This window comes from Protopterus annectens, chromosome 1.part0, assembly GCF_019279795.1.
Source record: "Protopterus annectens isolate FY-2018-M chromosome 1.part0, PAN1.0, whole genome shotgun sequence".
Classification (NCBI taxonomy): Eukaryota; Metazoa; Chordata; order Ceratodontiformes; family Protopteridae; genus Protopterus; species Protopterus annectens.
Genome location: NC_056725.1, coordinates 1,897,239,824 through 1,897,255,577, shown reverse-complemented (window position 1 = coordinate 1,897,255,577; position 15,754 = coordinate 1,897,239,824). Strand labels below are relative to the sequence as shown.

Genomic DNA, 15,754 nt, shown 5'->3' with positions numbered 1-15,754 from the left:
GCATCACCAACAATGTCTAGTACAGGAGGTATAGCCAAAGGCCTATGCTGAGGTAGAAGGAAATCCCTAAGCCTCTTTTTAGATTCAGGAAATTCCTGACTTTCCCAGTGGAAATGCTCCTTTAAGGTATGTAAAGTTTCCCCAAAAGAAAAATCTTCGGGGGGGGGGGGGGGCAGTGGGAATGGAATCTTCTGCATCAGAATCCTCATAAGTAGGTATGGACAAATCCTGGTCATTAGAAGAGTCAGAAGAAACAGAGTCCTGATCAGAAAATTCATAGTCAAGCTCAGCCCTAGCCCTCTTAGAAGGGGGGGGGGGGTTTGACTTCCCCTGATTAGAGTAATTAGAGCTTCAGCCATTTTGATCATTTGTTTTTTAAGCATAGGGGCCTGAACATGTGGCCTGGGCATCGTTTTTTTTAGATATAGATCGAGATTTAGGCCTTAGTATTGAAGGTGGAATCAGTTTAATATGTAAGTCTGTAGGCTTGAATACACCCTCAGAAGCTGGTGCCTGCACAGTGGCTCCGGACCCATCCAAGGTAGAGACATCCGTGGGTTCCATAGGTGAAGGATCTCGAGGCATACCGGACTCCAAATGGGTCTCAGTAGAGGCCTGCGAGTCAGAAGTAGCAGGTATTAAGGGCTGTGAAAGCGCCTCACTGAGTACTGGCGACTGGCTTAGCAGAAGCATCGTCAGCAGTTTTGGACCTCGATGGCCTGTCTCTGTCTTTATCTTTGCGTTTTTTTTTTAAATACCAGTAGTCGGATGGCTAACTGATGTCATTTCTGGATAATTAAACTGAGAACCAAAATATTTAGAGGCAAAAATATACCAACGACGGATAGTGCACTGATTAAATAAAGCACAAAACCGACAGCAAGGTACTTCGTGGTCAGAGTCTCAGCAAGGAATACAGTACAAGTGAAAATCTTTTTGAGGTATTTGCTTTCCACAAGTAATACAACCATTAACTTTTACTGACGTTGGTAAGGAGCAAGAAAACGTTTCCCCAATGGGGTACTTCGCTTAAATTGAAGACTTCAGTTCTGAAACTCGAAAATGAAAATTTGACTGGCACTTGCGAACTGCTTCTACTTCAGGCACCGCACAGCAAGAAAGACTGATGTAATGGCGTCGGCTGCATGTTTTATATCCCTGATGACCTGATGTCATGAAGAAGGGACAGCAACTGACGCAGACCCAAGACTTTGTTAATCAGGCCGACTGAGGGCAACCTGCCAGCAGATTACCCAAATGTAATGACTGCAACAGTGAAACACGAAGAACATCAGTGTTTGATCAGTGAATTGACAGAAACGCAAAGAAATCAACAATAAAGACATATGACATCAATTTATTTGAAGAAACTCGTCTCTGATTAACCAAAGATTACTGTCCCTTGATGTTAATTAAAACGGAGAAGTCTGTGAAAACTGTACATCCTGTGTAAGACAAAAATTGGGATGATTTTTTTTTTTTTTTTTTTTTTACAAAAGACAGAATTTAAAAGCTGCATTTCTTTATAATACAAGGAGCTTTATTCTTTCATCTGTCCATCCACAGCCCCTTTTTCCCATTTCACACATGGGGTCAGGGTGTCACCAACAGTGACAATCATCCAGAGCCAAGGTTTACACCTCCAGGTGGCTATCTCTGTCCCAGTAATTCTTCCCCACCATACACTCGCACACCCACTCACAACTATGGCCAATTAGAATGCCCAATCCACCTACTGCATTGTCTTTGGCATGTGGGAGGAAACCTGAGTATCTGGAGAAAACACACAAACACAGGGAGGACATACAGACTCCACACATAATGCTCCCCAGCCGAGAATTGAACAGGGGGGAACCTCTTGCTGTGAGGTGACAGCACTATCTATTGTGTCACCGTGCTGCCCACCTTTACTCTTACATACCTTTTACTAAAATAATCAACTTTAAAGTCTGCAATTCAAGTAAAAGTAATTCAGAAGCCTTAGATTTCTAACGCATGAATGTCCTTAAGGGGTAATTTCCATACATCTCATTGGACTCCCTCAAAATAGGTTTAAGATATTTCACATTAAAGTCTCTGGTTTATCTGGATAACTTCTGCTTGTTGTGGGTTTTTTTTTTTGGGGGGGGTGGATTTTCTGCGCGACCCTTTTATACTTTGTTTTGATCAATTCAAGGAAAGTTGGATTTTTCCATGGCGACTTCCATCAAACTGGTAAGCTTGAAAACTGACTAAGACCAGCGCTTACTAATTTGTTTAAATACTCCTTTTTCATAACACTACAGTTAATGCACATTTTCTATATTTATATAAACACCATTTTAAATATAATACATTTACTTTCTATGAATACTGCAAGAATTAAATGGACTATCACTGAATTCTAACATAATTATGAACTGCTTATAGGTATTGTTGCCAGGTAAAAAAGCTATTAGGTCACAGTTTTAGACAACTACAAGCTGATTTGAACTGAACACTAGCATATGTTGCATGGCCAAACCATAAGACAAGATACTACCATACAGTTCCTGTGTCAGGAAAGTGTGGGGGGGGGGGACACAATGCATACCCACAAGGAGAAGGATGACAGCAGACTTTGCTAACAAAGGGAGAGGAAAGGTTACGACACTTGTCCTGTTCAGCAGTGTTGAAGCCTGCAGTGACTCAGGGAGGTAGCAGCTTGTGCCTATGTAATAATAAAATAAACAGAAAATCTGAATTTTAAGAAAGAAGCTTTTATAACATCATATGGAGAAGTTGTAAAGTCTAAACCAACACTTAATTAGGAAAATGAAGTAACCATGACAGTGAGGAACAAGCACTGTAACAGGCCACTAGGTCTAGAATTAAAGGTTCCAAAAAGATGAAGGGAGACAGAAAATGTACTACTGATCTTTAAAGCACAGTGACCAAAACAGAAATCTTTATGTCAGTATTCAGTAAAAAGATAGTGAGTGACACAAATTCTTTACAGAAATCTTAACAGGAATTGTACTTCTGTACTCATATTTTACACCAACAGATAGTGATGGATGTAATGAATAAACATTTACTTTTTGAAGCAGAACATATTCTGTAGCTGTCTCAGACTAGTCTATTGTAGTCCAAACTGGATGGAACTATTCGGCTGCTTCCTGTCTATCAGAAAATTACTGCATACAGGACTTGTGGAATCCACAGTAGAACTGGGTACATGATGAATGCTTTTAGAAACAAAAAAAATAATTTTAGAACTGAAAACAAGTTTTGTGCTTACTGGTCATATAATGTTCTTGCTCATGAAGAAACAGAGACAGCAGTCTAAATGTTTCCATTTACAGATTCAAATTCACACAGAGCCAACATTGTTGACAGGCACATTCAATATGGGTGCATCCACGGACTTTACCTTACATATGAAGAAAACAATTTTAATAAATCGGAGGTGGATACGGACTTACCTGGTACTGCCATTCATCCACCTCTTCCTCTTTACGCCTCTTGGCTTCTTCTAGAAGGGTTATCTTTGCTGTGTACTCTGCAAGTTCTGCAGCCTATAGGAACATTTATAACAAAAGTCAACATATGATGCCAGGTGCAAACATTGTCACACACAACTGCTACTGTAAGGCTTCAACCAACAGTTTTATTTAGGTAAATTAAAAGTATGCTAGTAATCGATAATTTTTTAAATATATGTAAATGTTACTAACCAGGCAGATGGGCTAATCCAGGGCCAATTCTTTTCATTCCTAATCAAGGCCATAGGTGAAAAGAAGATGGACCAAAAAAATCAATCACGCAATAATCACTGTGATTACTGATAACCAGAGTATTAATAACGTGACAGATCACTTCAGACTGCAAAACTGCTTGTAGTTAGTGTCACATAAGCAAGACAGCCATCACCACAAGCTTACTTCTGAAAAGGATAGTTATCTAAGAGTTTTAGTCCTCTTAGAAGCTATTTTATGTATCACTCAGTGCATGCCTTGTGAATTCAGTAATACAAATACAGAGAAATCTTGTCCTGTAACCACTTAAAAAATACCTGGGAGGCAAAACAGAGAAAAACAAAACAGCAGTTTAGAATAAGAAGAGAGAAATCCTAATTCTTGAGGGCACTTCATAAGTTGGAAAACAATTTATTTTGTTGATGCAGAAACACATAGAAAAATAGGTATATGAAATTAACATGCTGTTGTAGAGAAGAGTGAGAGAGACTATGAGAATTTAACATAATTAGCTATATATACATAAGATAATTCTAGGCATCTGTCTACTAAAACAAGTGAGAATACAAAGCATTTGTCAGTACAGAGGTATTTTTGTAGTAATGTGCAAGAAACTCTTATAAGTAATATAACCAATACGTTTCTGGAATCAAACTTTCTTTTAATTAAGAGAACACGCAACAAGTGTCAGGAGATCGCACTTAAACCACTGGGCATTGTTTTGAGAGTCAGAACATAACATTTGCTAGCAGCAAATAAGTCTTTCAAAACCTGTTCAGCAGACAAATTAAAAATGTGCCATTTATTCTGCAAGATGTAAATTTCCTCTCTTGCATGAAAAGCTACTTGTACTTCTGATTGTTTTCTATGACATGCAGTTTCTAAATGAAGACTGCAATCATCTTCTCCTGGGATACATAGCAATTATGCATAAGATGTGAAATATATGGCACTAGAGGAAAGGGTGATTAGTCTTTGACTGGATGATCTATGACTCTTCCTAGGCTAGGAAGTGAAGGACTGTGAAAGAGAAATTTGACAATTTTGTAAATGAGATAGTATTCCAAAAGAAAGCTATTAGTCTGCTATGTGAGACCCTGCTCAGTTACAGCTGTGGTCTGCATGAAGAGATGTTAACCCAATGGCCTAGAAACAAAAAAAGAGGTAAGGAAGAACTACCCTTCAGCCTATGACTTGTGAGTTCTCTGCAATTTGTGTTGATTATCTTCTGGAAATTCAGCTGCTGCAGTACGGGCAGCAATTCTTTCATTAAGAGACAGACTAAAAATGTAATTGTGGACTGATGTTCTCCTTTTTTTTTTTTTTTTTTTTTTTTTACAAGAAAAAGAAGTTATGCCTTACCATAACGTTCCATCTGTGTTGTCACTCTTCACTAATCCTTGACTGTGAGTTTGGTTCCGAGCCTCAGAACTGACTCTGCCATTTACATCAGCTCACACTTTTCAAACTCTCGAGCCAGGCTGTATCCATAATGCTCCTCTCAAAATTACCTCAGTTCGAGTTTGCCCAACACAGTGGCAGACAGACATGCAGAAATTATAGCAATAACAATAATAATTAACATAATAGTCAGAAATCAGATATGTGTCCGTAATATGAAGCCAGACATGGAAGATACGGTCCACTAAGAGTCTCAGGATGGGGGAAGGAGGGGGGAGGTCAAGGATTAGTTGAGATTGACAACACAAATGTAACGTTATGGTAACACTACTTCTTTATCTGATGTTGGCAATCTTCATTCAATCCTTGACAGTGGGACAGAGTCCTCCGCTACCTTAGTCTTGGGAGGTCTCTCAGAAGAATGTTCCTAAGCACCACTGAACCAAATGATGCCTGTCCCCTCAAGACCTGATTCAATTTGTAACAAGTGATAAAAGTATGTGGAGAAGACCAAGTGGATGCTGCATAAATAGCATCCAAGGATGCTCTGGCATGAAAAACTGCAGAAGTTGCCACTGCTCTGGTTGAATGGGGCTTTAACTGGGTGTGATAGTTGGAGCCCTTTCAACTGACAAATAAAAGTAATGCAGTCTCTAAGCCATTACGCTAAGGTAACCTTTGAAACTGGATTACCAAGAGATAGGGAAGAAAATGCAACACATAGATCAGATTTTCTGAAATCCTTTGTTCTGTGAAGGTAAAAACGTAGTTGTCTGTGGATGTCTAGCAAATGAAGGGAATACTCCCCTTCACTGGTAAAATTAGGGAAGAAGACTGGCAAATGAAGTCTAATTTATATTGGCTTCTGAAACCACCTTTGGTAAAAAAGATGGATTGGTCCTAAGTTATACCTCTATCTTTGTGGAATATTAAATATGGAGGTCTGAAAGATAAGGCCTGAAGTTTGAATACTCTTTCGTCAGATGCAAAAGCCACTAAAAATAAAGTTTTCCAAGATAAAAACTAAGTCACAAGCTGGTGATGGTTCAAAAGAGGACAAAGTAAGGAACCGTAGGACTAATGTTAGATCCCAAGGAGGAACTGATTCTTTAAACTGGAGTCTTAACATCAGCAGCCCCTTTAAGAATGCTTTGCAAAGTCTGTGGGACATTAAAGGTGAGCCACTGAATCTCATATGAAAGTTTGAGATTGCAGCTAGATGAACTTTAATTGTTGATGCAGAGAAACCAGATTGATAGAGGTTGGCTAAGAAATCCAAAACCTTGTGAACTGGGGTTGAATAAGGATCAAGTTTAACAGCCCAGTTTGCAAATTTTTCCCATTGACTTTGGTAAAGTTTCCTAGATGAAGGTTTGTGACATGCCACAATTATATGATGGACAGGACAGGATAGGGAAGGATGCCTGGCAATCATGGGAATTGGAGAAGCCATGCAGTCAGCTTGACATGTTGGGGATTCGGATAAATCATGCCTTCTGGATGGTACACTAGATTTGCAGCTGGGTCCAGAATCCATGACTTCTGAAGACGGTGAAGCCAAATGAAGGGAAACCAAACCTTTTGACGCCAAAAAGGAGCAATGAGGATTATTGAGTTCTCCATCCTCTTGGTTGTCTTTAGAAATTGTAATATCAAGGGAGTTGAAGGAAAGGCATAGAGAAGACCAGGGGGCCAATTGTGAAGGAGAACGTTTCTGAGTGACTCCACCATGGGAGAATTAGGGCAAAGTAACTTCTGCACTTGTTCAAAGGTGAAACAAGAGATCGCAGCAATGTTGGTCCCAGTGATGAAAAATCTTGTTGGGCACTACAGGATTTAGAGACCACTAGTGAGGCATGAGCATAGTTCTGATCAAACTGTCCACTATCATGTTGGAGCTCCTCCAAATGTGTGTTGCTATGAGAAAGCAGTTGGAAGAAATCGCCCATTGCCAAACTCTGAGGGCTTCTTGACACAATAGGTAAGATTTGGATCTCCCTTGCTTGTTGAAATACCAAACTACTGACATGTGTTCGTTTGAATTGATACTGTTCCCAGACGAAGGACATCCCAAAATGCTTGCAATGCTAACAGCACTTCCCTCATCTCCAGAACACTGATGTGCAAGTTGGCCTCTATTTGGGACCATGCACCTTGAACTGTTCTTCCCAGACAACCCCCCCCAATCTGGGAAGCATCCATGGTCACTATGGCTTGGGGCTGCAGAAGAATGAAAGATTGCCCCAAGAGAATCTGGTTGGAATGGAGCCACCATGAAAGATCATGTTTGCAGTGGTTGGTAAGTACAATCAGGTAAGACACTGGTTGATAAATCAGAGACCACTGGGAGGCAAGTAACCATTGCAGGATTCACATGTGATATCTTGCTAAGGGGACAAGAGTTACTGCTGCTGCCAAAGAGCCTAGCACTTTTAGGACTAATTTTGCTGGCACTCCATTTCTTAGAATTTGACAGATTTGGGATCTGATGTGTTGCAGTCTTTCTGGATGAAGTGATTCCTGTGACTGTATCTAAGTGGGATCCAATGAAGTCTAACTGCTGAGAAGGTTGTAGGCTTGACTTTTTGAAATTTATTGTTATGCCTAGAGATGTACAGAGGTGGAGTGTAATCTAGTGCTTGTTCTTAACTGATGCCTGGTGGAAGCAGGAAGGAGCCAGTCGTCGAGGTATGGAAAAACTCAAAAGCCCTTCAGTCTGACATGAGCTGCAACCACTGCCATGCATTTGGTGAACACCCTGGGGGCTGTGGCGAGTCCAAAGGGCAGTGCTCTGAACTGGAAATGGCTGCCTCCCAGCTGGAAGCGCAGAAACCTCTAGGAGCATTTGTCCACTCTTATATGGTAACAGGTGTCCTGGAGGTCTACCGAGCACATCCAATCACCTTTTTCCAAGAAAGGAAATACAGACTGTACAGAGACCATCTAGAATTTGGTTTTCTGAACTGTCTTGTTGAACATGCTGACATCCAAGATGGGTCTCCAGTTCCTGTTTTTTTTTTTTTGGCACTAAAAAGAACCTTCAGTAAAACCTGGTTCCTGTTTTATTTGGTGGGACTTTTTGGATGACTCTCTTCTCCAGCAGTTTTTGAATTTATAGGACTGCTGCTTCCCTTTGACTGGGTGGAAAGTCTGGGAGTCTTTTCTAGGTTGAGGGTAACGATATTGGAATTTTGTAACCTCTGGATATTATTCTCTGCACCCATTTGTCCGTAGTTAATATTTGCCAGACAGATAGGTGCAAAGAAAGTCATCCCCCGACTGCCTCCAGAGGAAGGCAATTGGGCCCCAGTTTAGGGGTGCTGATAGGAAGTATCAGGGAAAGATTCTCTGGACCCCTAGTTTTGCAATACATTTCGGAGGTGTCTTCCATTACTTCCCCCCTCTGCCCCAGGGAAAGTCTTTGTCATGTGAATCTTGGAAAGGCCCTTTGGATTTTTTGAACCATAATCTCCCACTTCTTTGTTTTCTACAGTAAGGTCACTGAGGAGTGGAGAAACGTACGCCAATGGCAGAAAGGGTCTTGCCAGCTTTCTCACATCTGGCTAAAGTGTACTTTACTTTGGGACCAAAAAGGCTAGATCGGTCAAACAGAAGGTTGACAAAGTATGCTTTAAATGGCTCCACAAAGTCACACAAGCACATCCAGGAGTGTCTTCTAATGGCTATGCCTGAACCCACTGCTCTAGTCGTCCCTTCAGCTGCATGAGCTATCAGCCTCATGGATGAGTTAAAATCTCATTAACGGTTGCTAGCCGAGAGGTAACTTTGTCACATACCCCTTCAGCTACTGCGCCTGAGAGGGTATCAGAGAGCTCCTTGATCAGATCCCTCTGTAATCCTGTAAAGTGCACCATGCAATTCAAGAACCTAAGAGTGAAGGTTGTTGAAGCATAAATGCACTTCCCAAACCTATCTAAAGTCCTAAACTCATTGTTAGGAGGATGGATTGCCTGACTATCCTCAGCAAGTTCCTTCTTCGTGGCTACTGCTATCACCATGGCCTCAATGTGTATGCCTTTAGACCAGTGTGACTCATCCTTGGAGGCTGATGGGATACAATCAGGCCTCTTGGGGATCGGCTTGATGGAGTCAGGCATCTTTCATGCCCGCTAAGCGATCAACTTAATGAGATCGTCAGTGGATGGAGAGATCCAAGAAGGAGAGGGTTGGGCATGAAAAGCCTCCAGGTATATAGACTCTTCCAAGGAATGTTGGATGGAAGAACATCCACCCCCCTGTTTCAGAATTTTGAGGAAGCCCCCGAAGGAAACAACATCAGAGTGTGATCCGGGGTTACATTCCCCTTCTTCAAAATTGGTATCTTTGGTGAAAGACTCCTCCAGGGAGTCTAAGTGCTTCCTCTTGCACTTCTTCTTCGTAGGTACTTCTTCAGGGGGATGATCCGGGTAAGTGTCAGAAGAGGAAATCACCAAAGTGGGTCTATCCCTGGGACTTTTGTGCCCTCTGTCCTGGGGTTGAGATGGATGGCAGCTCAGGTCGAGGAGATGTAGAAACTAGTCCCAACAAGGATGGCAAGGACAGAGTCCCCAGTGGACAACACCTTTTCTATGATTTGGAAGGCCATGCCCCCTGTAGAGGGATGGGAGCCCAGAACTGAAACAGACTCCTTCAGAACCAGGGTCACTCCCCGCACCAAAGAAGTGACCTCCAAAACAGAAGCCTGGGACAATCCTACAATGTCCGAGGCAGCAAGGGAAGTAGACTACTCCAATGTTAAGGTAACCAATTCCAGACCCGGCTAGAGAGTTTTGACCTCAGGAGGCCTCTGGTGCTGAAAGCCCAGAGGAGCTCAAGGCAGCTCTTGGTACCGGAGAAGAGGATGTTACCAGAATGAGGACAGTCGACGCCGGGAATCTCAGAACCGAGGGATCCAATGACTCAACAGGAGTTGGAGGAGGAGGAACGGGTGGTGGTGGTTTAGGTAGGTTGGTCCGACACCAGAGTGGATTGGAATGCAGGACAATCCCCTCACCATCAGGAGCTGATCCACCAGTCTCATAATGTCATCCTCCGAGAGACTCCTAGTGAATCAAATCGAGGCAGTTGACAAGCTGCAGGCATCAACGTCTAATTTAACAGCTCACTCTGCTACACAATCATTTGTGTTTACAATAACTATTTTGCCAGTTAACAAAAGTGAAACTGTAGCTGGGAGATCATCATCCAGATTATTCGGGGTGGTAGCAGTTTACTATCTTGGGCCAAGACAGGAAGCTGTAGTGTTTGAGAAAACTGGTGTGCATGTGGTGTGGAAATGAAGGGTTCATTTAATAAAGTACAGTTCCTGTAAGCACATGAGCACAAGTCACTAACACCAGGGAGACTGGAGAGAAATGTGACTGGGGAACTAGGCCAAAGACATTGCTCAGTGGGGAAGAGTTACTGTACAGAATGTTTTGGTGTGGATGGGTAGGTCCATGCCCAGGGCAACAGTGCATTCTTGGACACTCTTGTGGCCAGGCTACACTTAAAGATTGTATGCCTTTTTATAGTTTAATCTGTTTGGTACTGGTGGTGTGACTCAAGAGACTAGACCCTGGTGCAATCAGATTTAAGGTCTTTGATTGAATTAATTTGGTGATATGTAATGGCGCAGTCCAAGCACATTACACTAAGATGACCACCACATTCATTACACTGGTGATCAGTGGTGTAGATAATTAACTGGAGTTATTTAGCCTGCAAAGCAGTTTGCTTTCCTAAGGAGTATGTAATCTTGCAGCCATGGGTAAATATATGGAGGTATAGACTACAGAGAGTTATTTTATATTTCAGTCAGATAATGTAGAAAACAAGCAGAAATGAGCTCAAAGAATACGCTAAAGAGGTTAGTGTCACAGACTAACTGAATTTTGCATGCCAGTATGCGTGAAAGTTCTGGAGAGGGTGACTCATGAATGGATAGAAAGCAAGATAGAAATGAGCAGTTTGGATTCAGATCAGGATGCAGCACAACTGACCCAATGTTTGCAGTGAGACAGACAGTTGAGAAGAAGCTAGGGACGAAGAAAAAGTCCAAATGGGCATCCCTAGACTTGGAGAAAGCATATCACATGATCCCAAGAAAGCTGATTTGTGAAGTTCTGTGGTGGTTCAAAGTCTCAGAAACACTGGTAGAATTAATGTAGGCTACATACAAGGACCCAATATGAACAGAGGGGTTCTCAGTGGGAGTGGGTGTGCATCAGGGTTCAGCTCTGAGCCCACTGGTGTTCAAACTGGTGATGGATTACAAACAAACAGGTTGGATGAGACAGATCAATGAAGTTGCTGTATGCAGATGATGTGGCATTACAGGCAGACTCTGAGCAAGAACATCAGCAAAGGATAGGGGGAATGGAATGCAAAACTAAAGGCCCATGGAATGAAATTGAATACAAAGAAGATAGTGGTAATGGCAGCAAATTGGGGAAAGCAAAAGAAGCTGAGAATTGAGATAGAGGTGAAGATAGTGGGGCAGGTTAACAGCTTCAAGTATCTGGGAGGGGTGGCTGATGAGAAGGGACGTCTGAATGAAGTGGTCAAAGCTAGAATCAGAGGGGCTGCAGACAACTGGCATAGAGTGTCAGGTGTAGTGTATGACAGAAGAATGCCAAAAAGCTGAAGATGTACAAAACAGTAGTGCAGTGTACTCCTGTATGGTAAAGAAACCTGGGCAGTAAAGACAGCACAGATGAAGAAGCTAGAGGTGATGGAAATGGAGTGCCTGAGATGGGTTGTAAATACACACTGAGGGACAGATGAAGAAATGAGGACTACAGATGGCAAAATAGCTCCAACTGCAGAAAATATCAAAGAGAAGAGATTACGATGGTTCAGGCACATGCAGAAAAGCAAAAGACAATCTGGTGGAGAAGTTTTAGGACAGACAGGAAGAAGGTAAGAGGAAATGAGGGAACCAACAAAGAGGGGGATGGACTGTATGACGGAAGACGGTCAGCAATGATTGTCGAAGAAGGCTGCAGTGGGACACTGTATCGAGAGACAAGGAGGTAGTTAACAACACCCTGATCCCATTTAGAAAAGGGAAAAAAGGGGATTGATGATGATGATGATGTCAGTATGCCCAAGAAGACATGATAACATTCTTAGGTGCAGCTGGAACAGAGCCACCTAATTATGGAGAAAGCAGGTGCTGTGTGCATGCAGCAAGCAAAAAAAAAAAAAAAAGGACAGACCACATCATCCTATCCTCAGATAACATTCAAACTCAGGTGGCATTAAGGAGATTTGATGCACAGATGACATTTCTGTAGCCAGATGCAACTGAGGGAATGAAAAACCTGGAGATAAGATACAAAGAAACACTGCCAAATATAAAAATGAAATGTTGGTTGTTCACAAAACGCAAGCGGGTACTGGGGAGGGGTAAAGCCAATCCTTAGACTCCAAATTCAGTATCAAATTTTTCCATAGTAGTAAAGAGGGAGCGTACTTCAAAAATGACTGACCCGGACTGTTGAAAGTTAAACAGTGCTTATTTGAACATTTTAAACCATCTCCTGAAATATACAGAAAGCCATTCATAAACATAGAAGGGCAGATGACAGAATGAGTGATTATACTGCAGAAATATGCACTTACTTTCATAGGTGGGCAAGTGGTCGTCAAATCACTACTGAATGCCTAGCAGACATTTTGCTGATGGAGCAACACACAGTACTCTACCTGAGTACATGACAATCTGTTTGTTGGACTATGAATGTAACATTGGTGAACAGATGTATAGTAATGGGGTCCTCTATCCAGCAAACATGTTATAACTGCACAAGTAGTAGCTATCCAGACCATGTGTGTATAAAGGGACCATTCTGGGGCAGCCTAAGCCATCACAGCTGGATCTACAGACAAAGGGAGAAGCCATCTGTTCTAGTCTGTGCCCAGATCTTAGAGTCAAATATTTTGGTGTAACCAAAGAAGGTATTGATAGTGCCAATGTCTACCATGATAAGGCGAAGAACAAAAGTCAGAGGAGACAACTAGCAGGACTAGCACTACTGCAATGGCGGGCTTTCCAACCATTGCTCAAAACTTGCTTCTAATGGTGTAATTTGAGATACGGTATACCTGGTGGCCATCAGTTAAGTTTTTTTTCTTTAATATATATTAAACTTTAAATATAGTGGTGGGGAACTGAATGTAATTAAGTATCATACATCCTTATAGGACCCAACTACTTGAATGCATAAACATGGAGTATCTAACCACTTACTAGCACACATCTCCAGGCTTTTAACAAGCAATCCCTCCACTTATGCTTTGAACTTCTTTGGCAATATAGATTTTTTTTCCATCTGCTTCTATTCCAGATACCAGGAAAACAGCTATTTTTACTTTTGGCTGTTTATGACGTAGGTGTGTCAGTGGAAGTAAAGTCAGAGAGGGGATCGTACCAATTTAATGCTGCACTAATTTAGAAAGATGCAATGTACCAAGTTGTGTGCAAACTGCAGATAAATTAACTGAAATTTCCCGTGTACTTCTGGGCATCTCAGTTACTTTAGTAAGTAGAACAATGTTTTTAAGCTGGTGCCCTGTAACAAACTTAACTACGGAAGATTCCACTTTAACATCAAGTACAAAGAAAGATTATTTTGTACACAGCACTGTCACAAAGAACAGTCTTGGTAAAATTACTTCCTTTCTTAGCAGTCTTAACTTAGACGTAGTTTTATGATCTGCACTGGCTGTCAAGTTGTTGAACCATTTGCCTAAATCCGGCTTCAATGTACGAATTAAAAAAAAAAAAAAAAAACATTATGTTCCTGCTACACACCTAGATATTTTTGATTTAATTTGCAAAATGTATACACTTGCAATTTTAGTTATGATGTTCACAGACAGCTTACAGTCTTTATTAAATTGCACTGGTAATAAATATGTATCGTTTGTGATGTGTTCAAAAGTTCATTCGGAATTCCACAGCAATGTCTGAATGCTGTTGAACCTATGTTGTAGTGCACGTTTCTCATGAACTATACCTGCAAGGCAGTGCGTAGGGCAGAACTAGCATAGTGAAGTTAGTGGGAGCTAGGAAACTACAGTAAGGAAAACAAAAGCAGACCAAGCAGTTACTCTTGCAACATTCTTGTAGACATGATATATCTGGTAAAAATTGCATTTTCCCATCTCAGTGGTGGTGCTGCGGTAGCGTTGTCGCCTCACAGTTAGACATTGCCCATTCGATTCTCAGTTAGAGCGTCTTTTGTGTAGCGACATGCGTGAATGGGCGTTCCTTCGTTGAAGGTTGTGCATTAGGCCTGGCAAGCCAGTACGTAAAAATCTACTGCCAATCCAATCATTAGCGGACCGGAGTTCCACTGTGGCGACCCCTAACCGGGAAAAGCCGAAAGACACAAACAATGGAATTACTTCTGTGACACTGATTTAATTAATGGTTAGCCCCACTGGTCCATGCCTAATTTCAGTGACAACCCAGGAGGAAAAAATGCAACAATACAACAACTGCAACACAGAAACGTCAAAAACAGTATACTAATAAACAATTCCATATAATGTATATAAATGGTATTCACAAGCATTAACCAAAGGTGCATATATGTTGTGGAAAAGTAGAGAAAATGAAAGGAGCAGACAGGAGACTGATGTATAGAGACAATACTTGAAGATATAAGGACTGGTGAATAAGTTAGGCTACGACATTAGTGAACAGACAGGAAGTGATTAAACAGGTGAAGTTATAAGCCAATCCTTGTTGTGGTAATGTACAGGAAAAGGAAAGGAGTATGAATGAGACTGACATATATTACAGAGGTATTCGGTGAAGATAATAAGGAATGGTGAATAATTTAGGTTAGGACATTACTGAACTGAAAGGACTGGTTAGCTAGGTGAATTATCAGGACTGGATGAGAGATCTTAAAAACAGACTGGGAAAGAGACATTGCCTCATACTCACAGGCACAATTATTCATGGACTTTATTAACACAAATACTCTTGGACCAGAGAGTGCACACACCCACTACAGATTCAAACATACTGGACCTGGTACTCACCGCATAAGAGACTGCTGCACCCCTCCCAGTGTCACATCCTCACTGATGAGGTCAGACCACAATGCTGTTTCCTTTGAAACAAAAATCAACTTGGTAACCGCAGCAAACCCTGTAAAAGTTAGGAACTATTTCAAAGCAAACTACATCCTACTAAGCAATAATTTGTCAAAATTCAATGCCCCTTCCAACCCCGAGTTCACAGCAAACTATGTGTAATTTTTCACAGAGACCTGCACAACCATGTAAACTGTTGCATAGAGGTTGCTGTACCTACTAGGAATAAGCCCCCACCCCCCAAAAAAAAACTAAAAAAATCCAAACTGGTGGAATCCTAACTTTAACAGGGTATATAACAAAAGGAAAAAAGGCATGGCTAAAATCAGGAACAGTAATTCCCATAATGATAACAGCTTTCTAATTAAACTGGACAGGAGACAAGAGGATTAAGTCCAACAAGGCCAATTATGAGGTCAAGATAGTCTCACAGGCTAAAGATAACCACAAGGCCTTCTAAAGCTATGTCCAAAAACTCAGAGGCAGCACACATCAGTGTGCTAAACTGGTGGTCAGTAGTGCCA

General features: G+C 41.5%; 1 protein-coding gene across 2 annotated transcripts in view; it reads right to left on the bottom strand.

The window, feature by feature from the left end:
- The window catches only part of EZR (ezrin), a 1,157,798-nt gene that overhangs the window by 123,279 nt on the left and 1,018,765 nt on the right, over positions 1–15,754 (bottom strand). For both annotated transcript variants that reach the window (XM_044070016.1, XM_044070025.1), the window contains exon 12: positions 3,444–3,536. In XM_044070016.1, the coding sequence (XP_043925951.1) occupies positions 3,444–3,536 (93 nt within the window). The remainder of the gene's footprint in view (positions 1–3,443; positions 3,537–15,754) is intronic.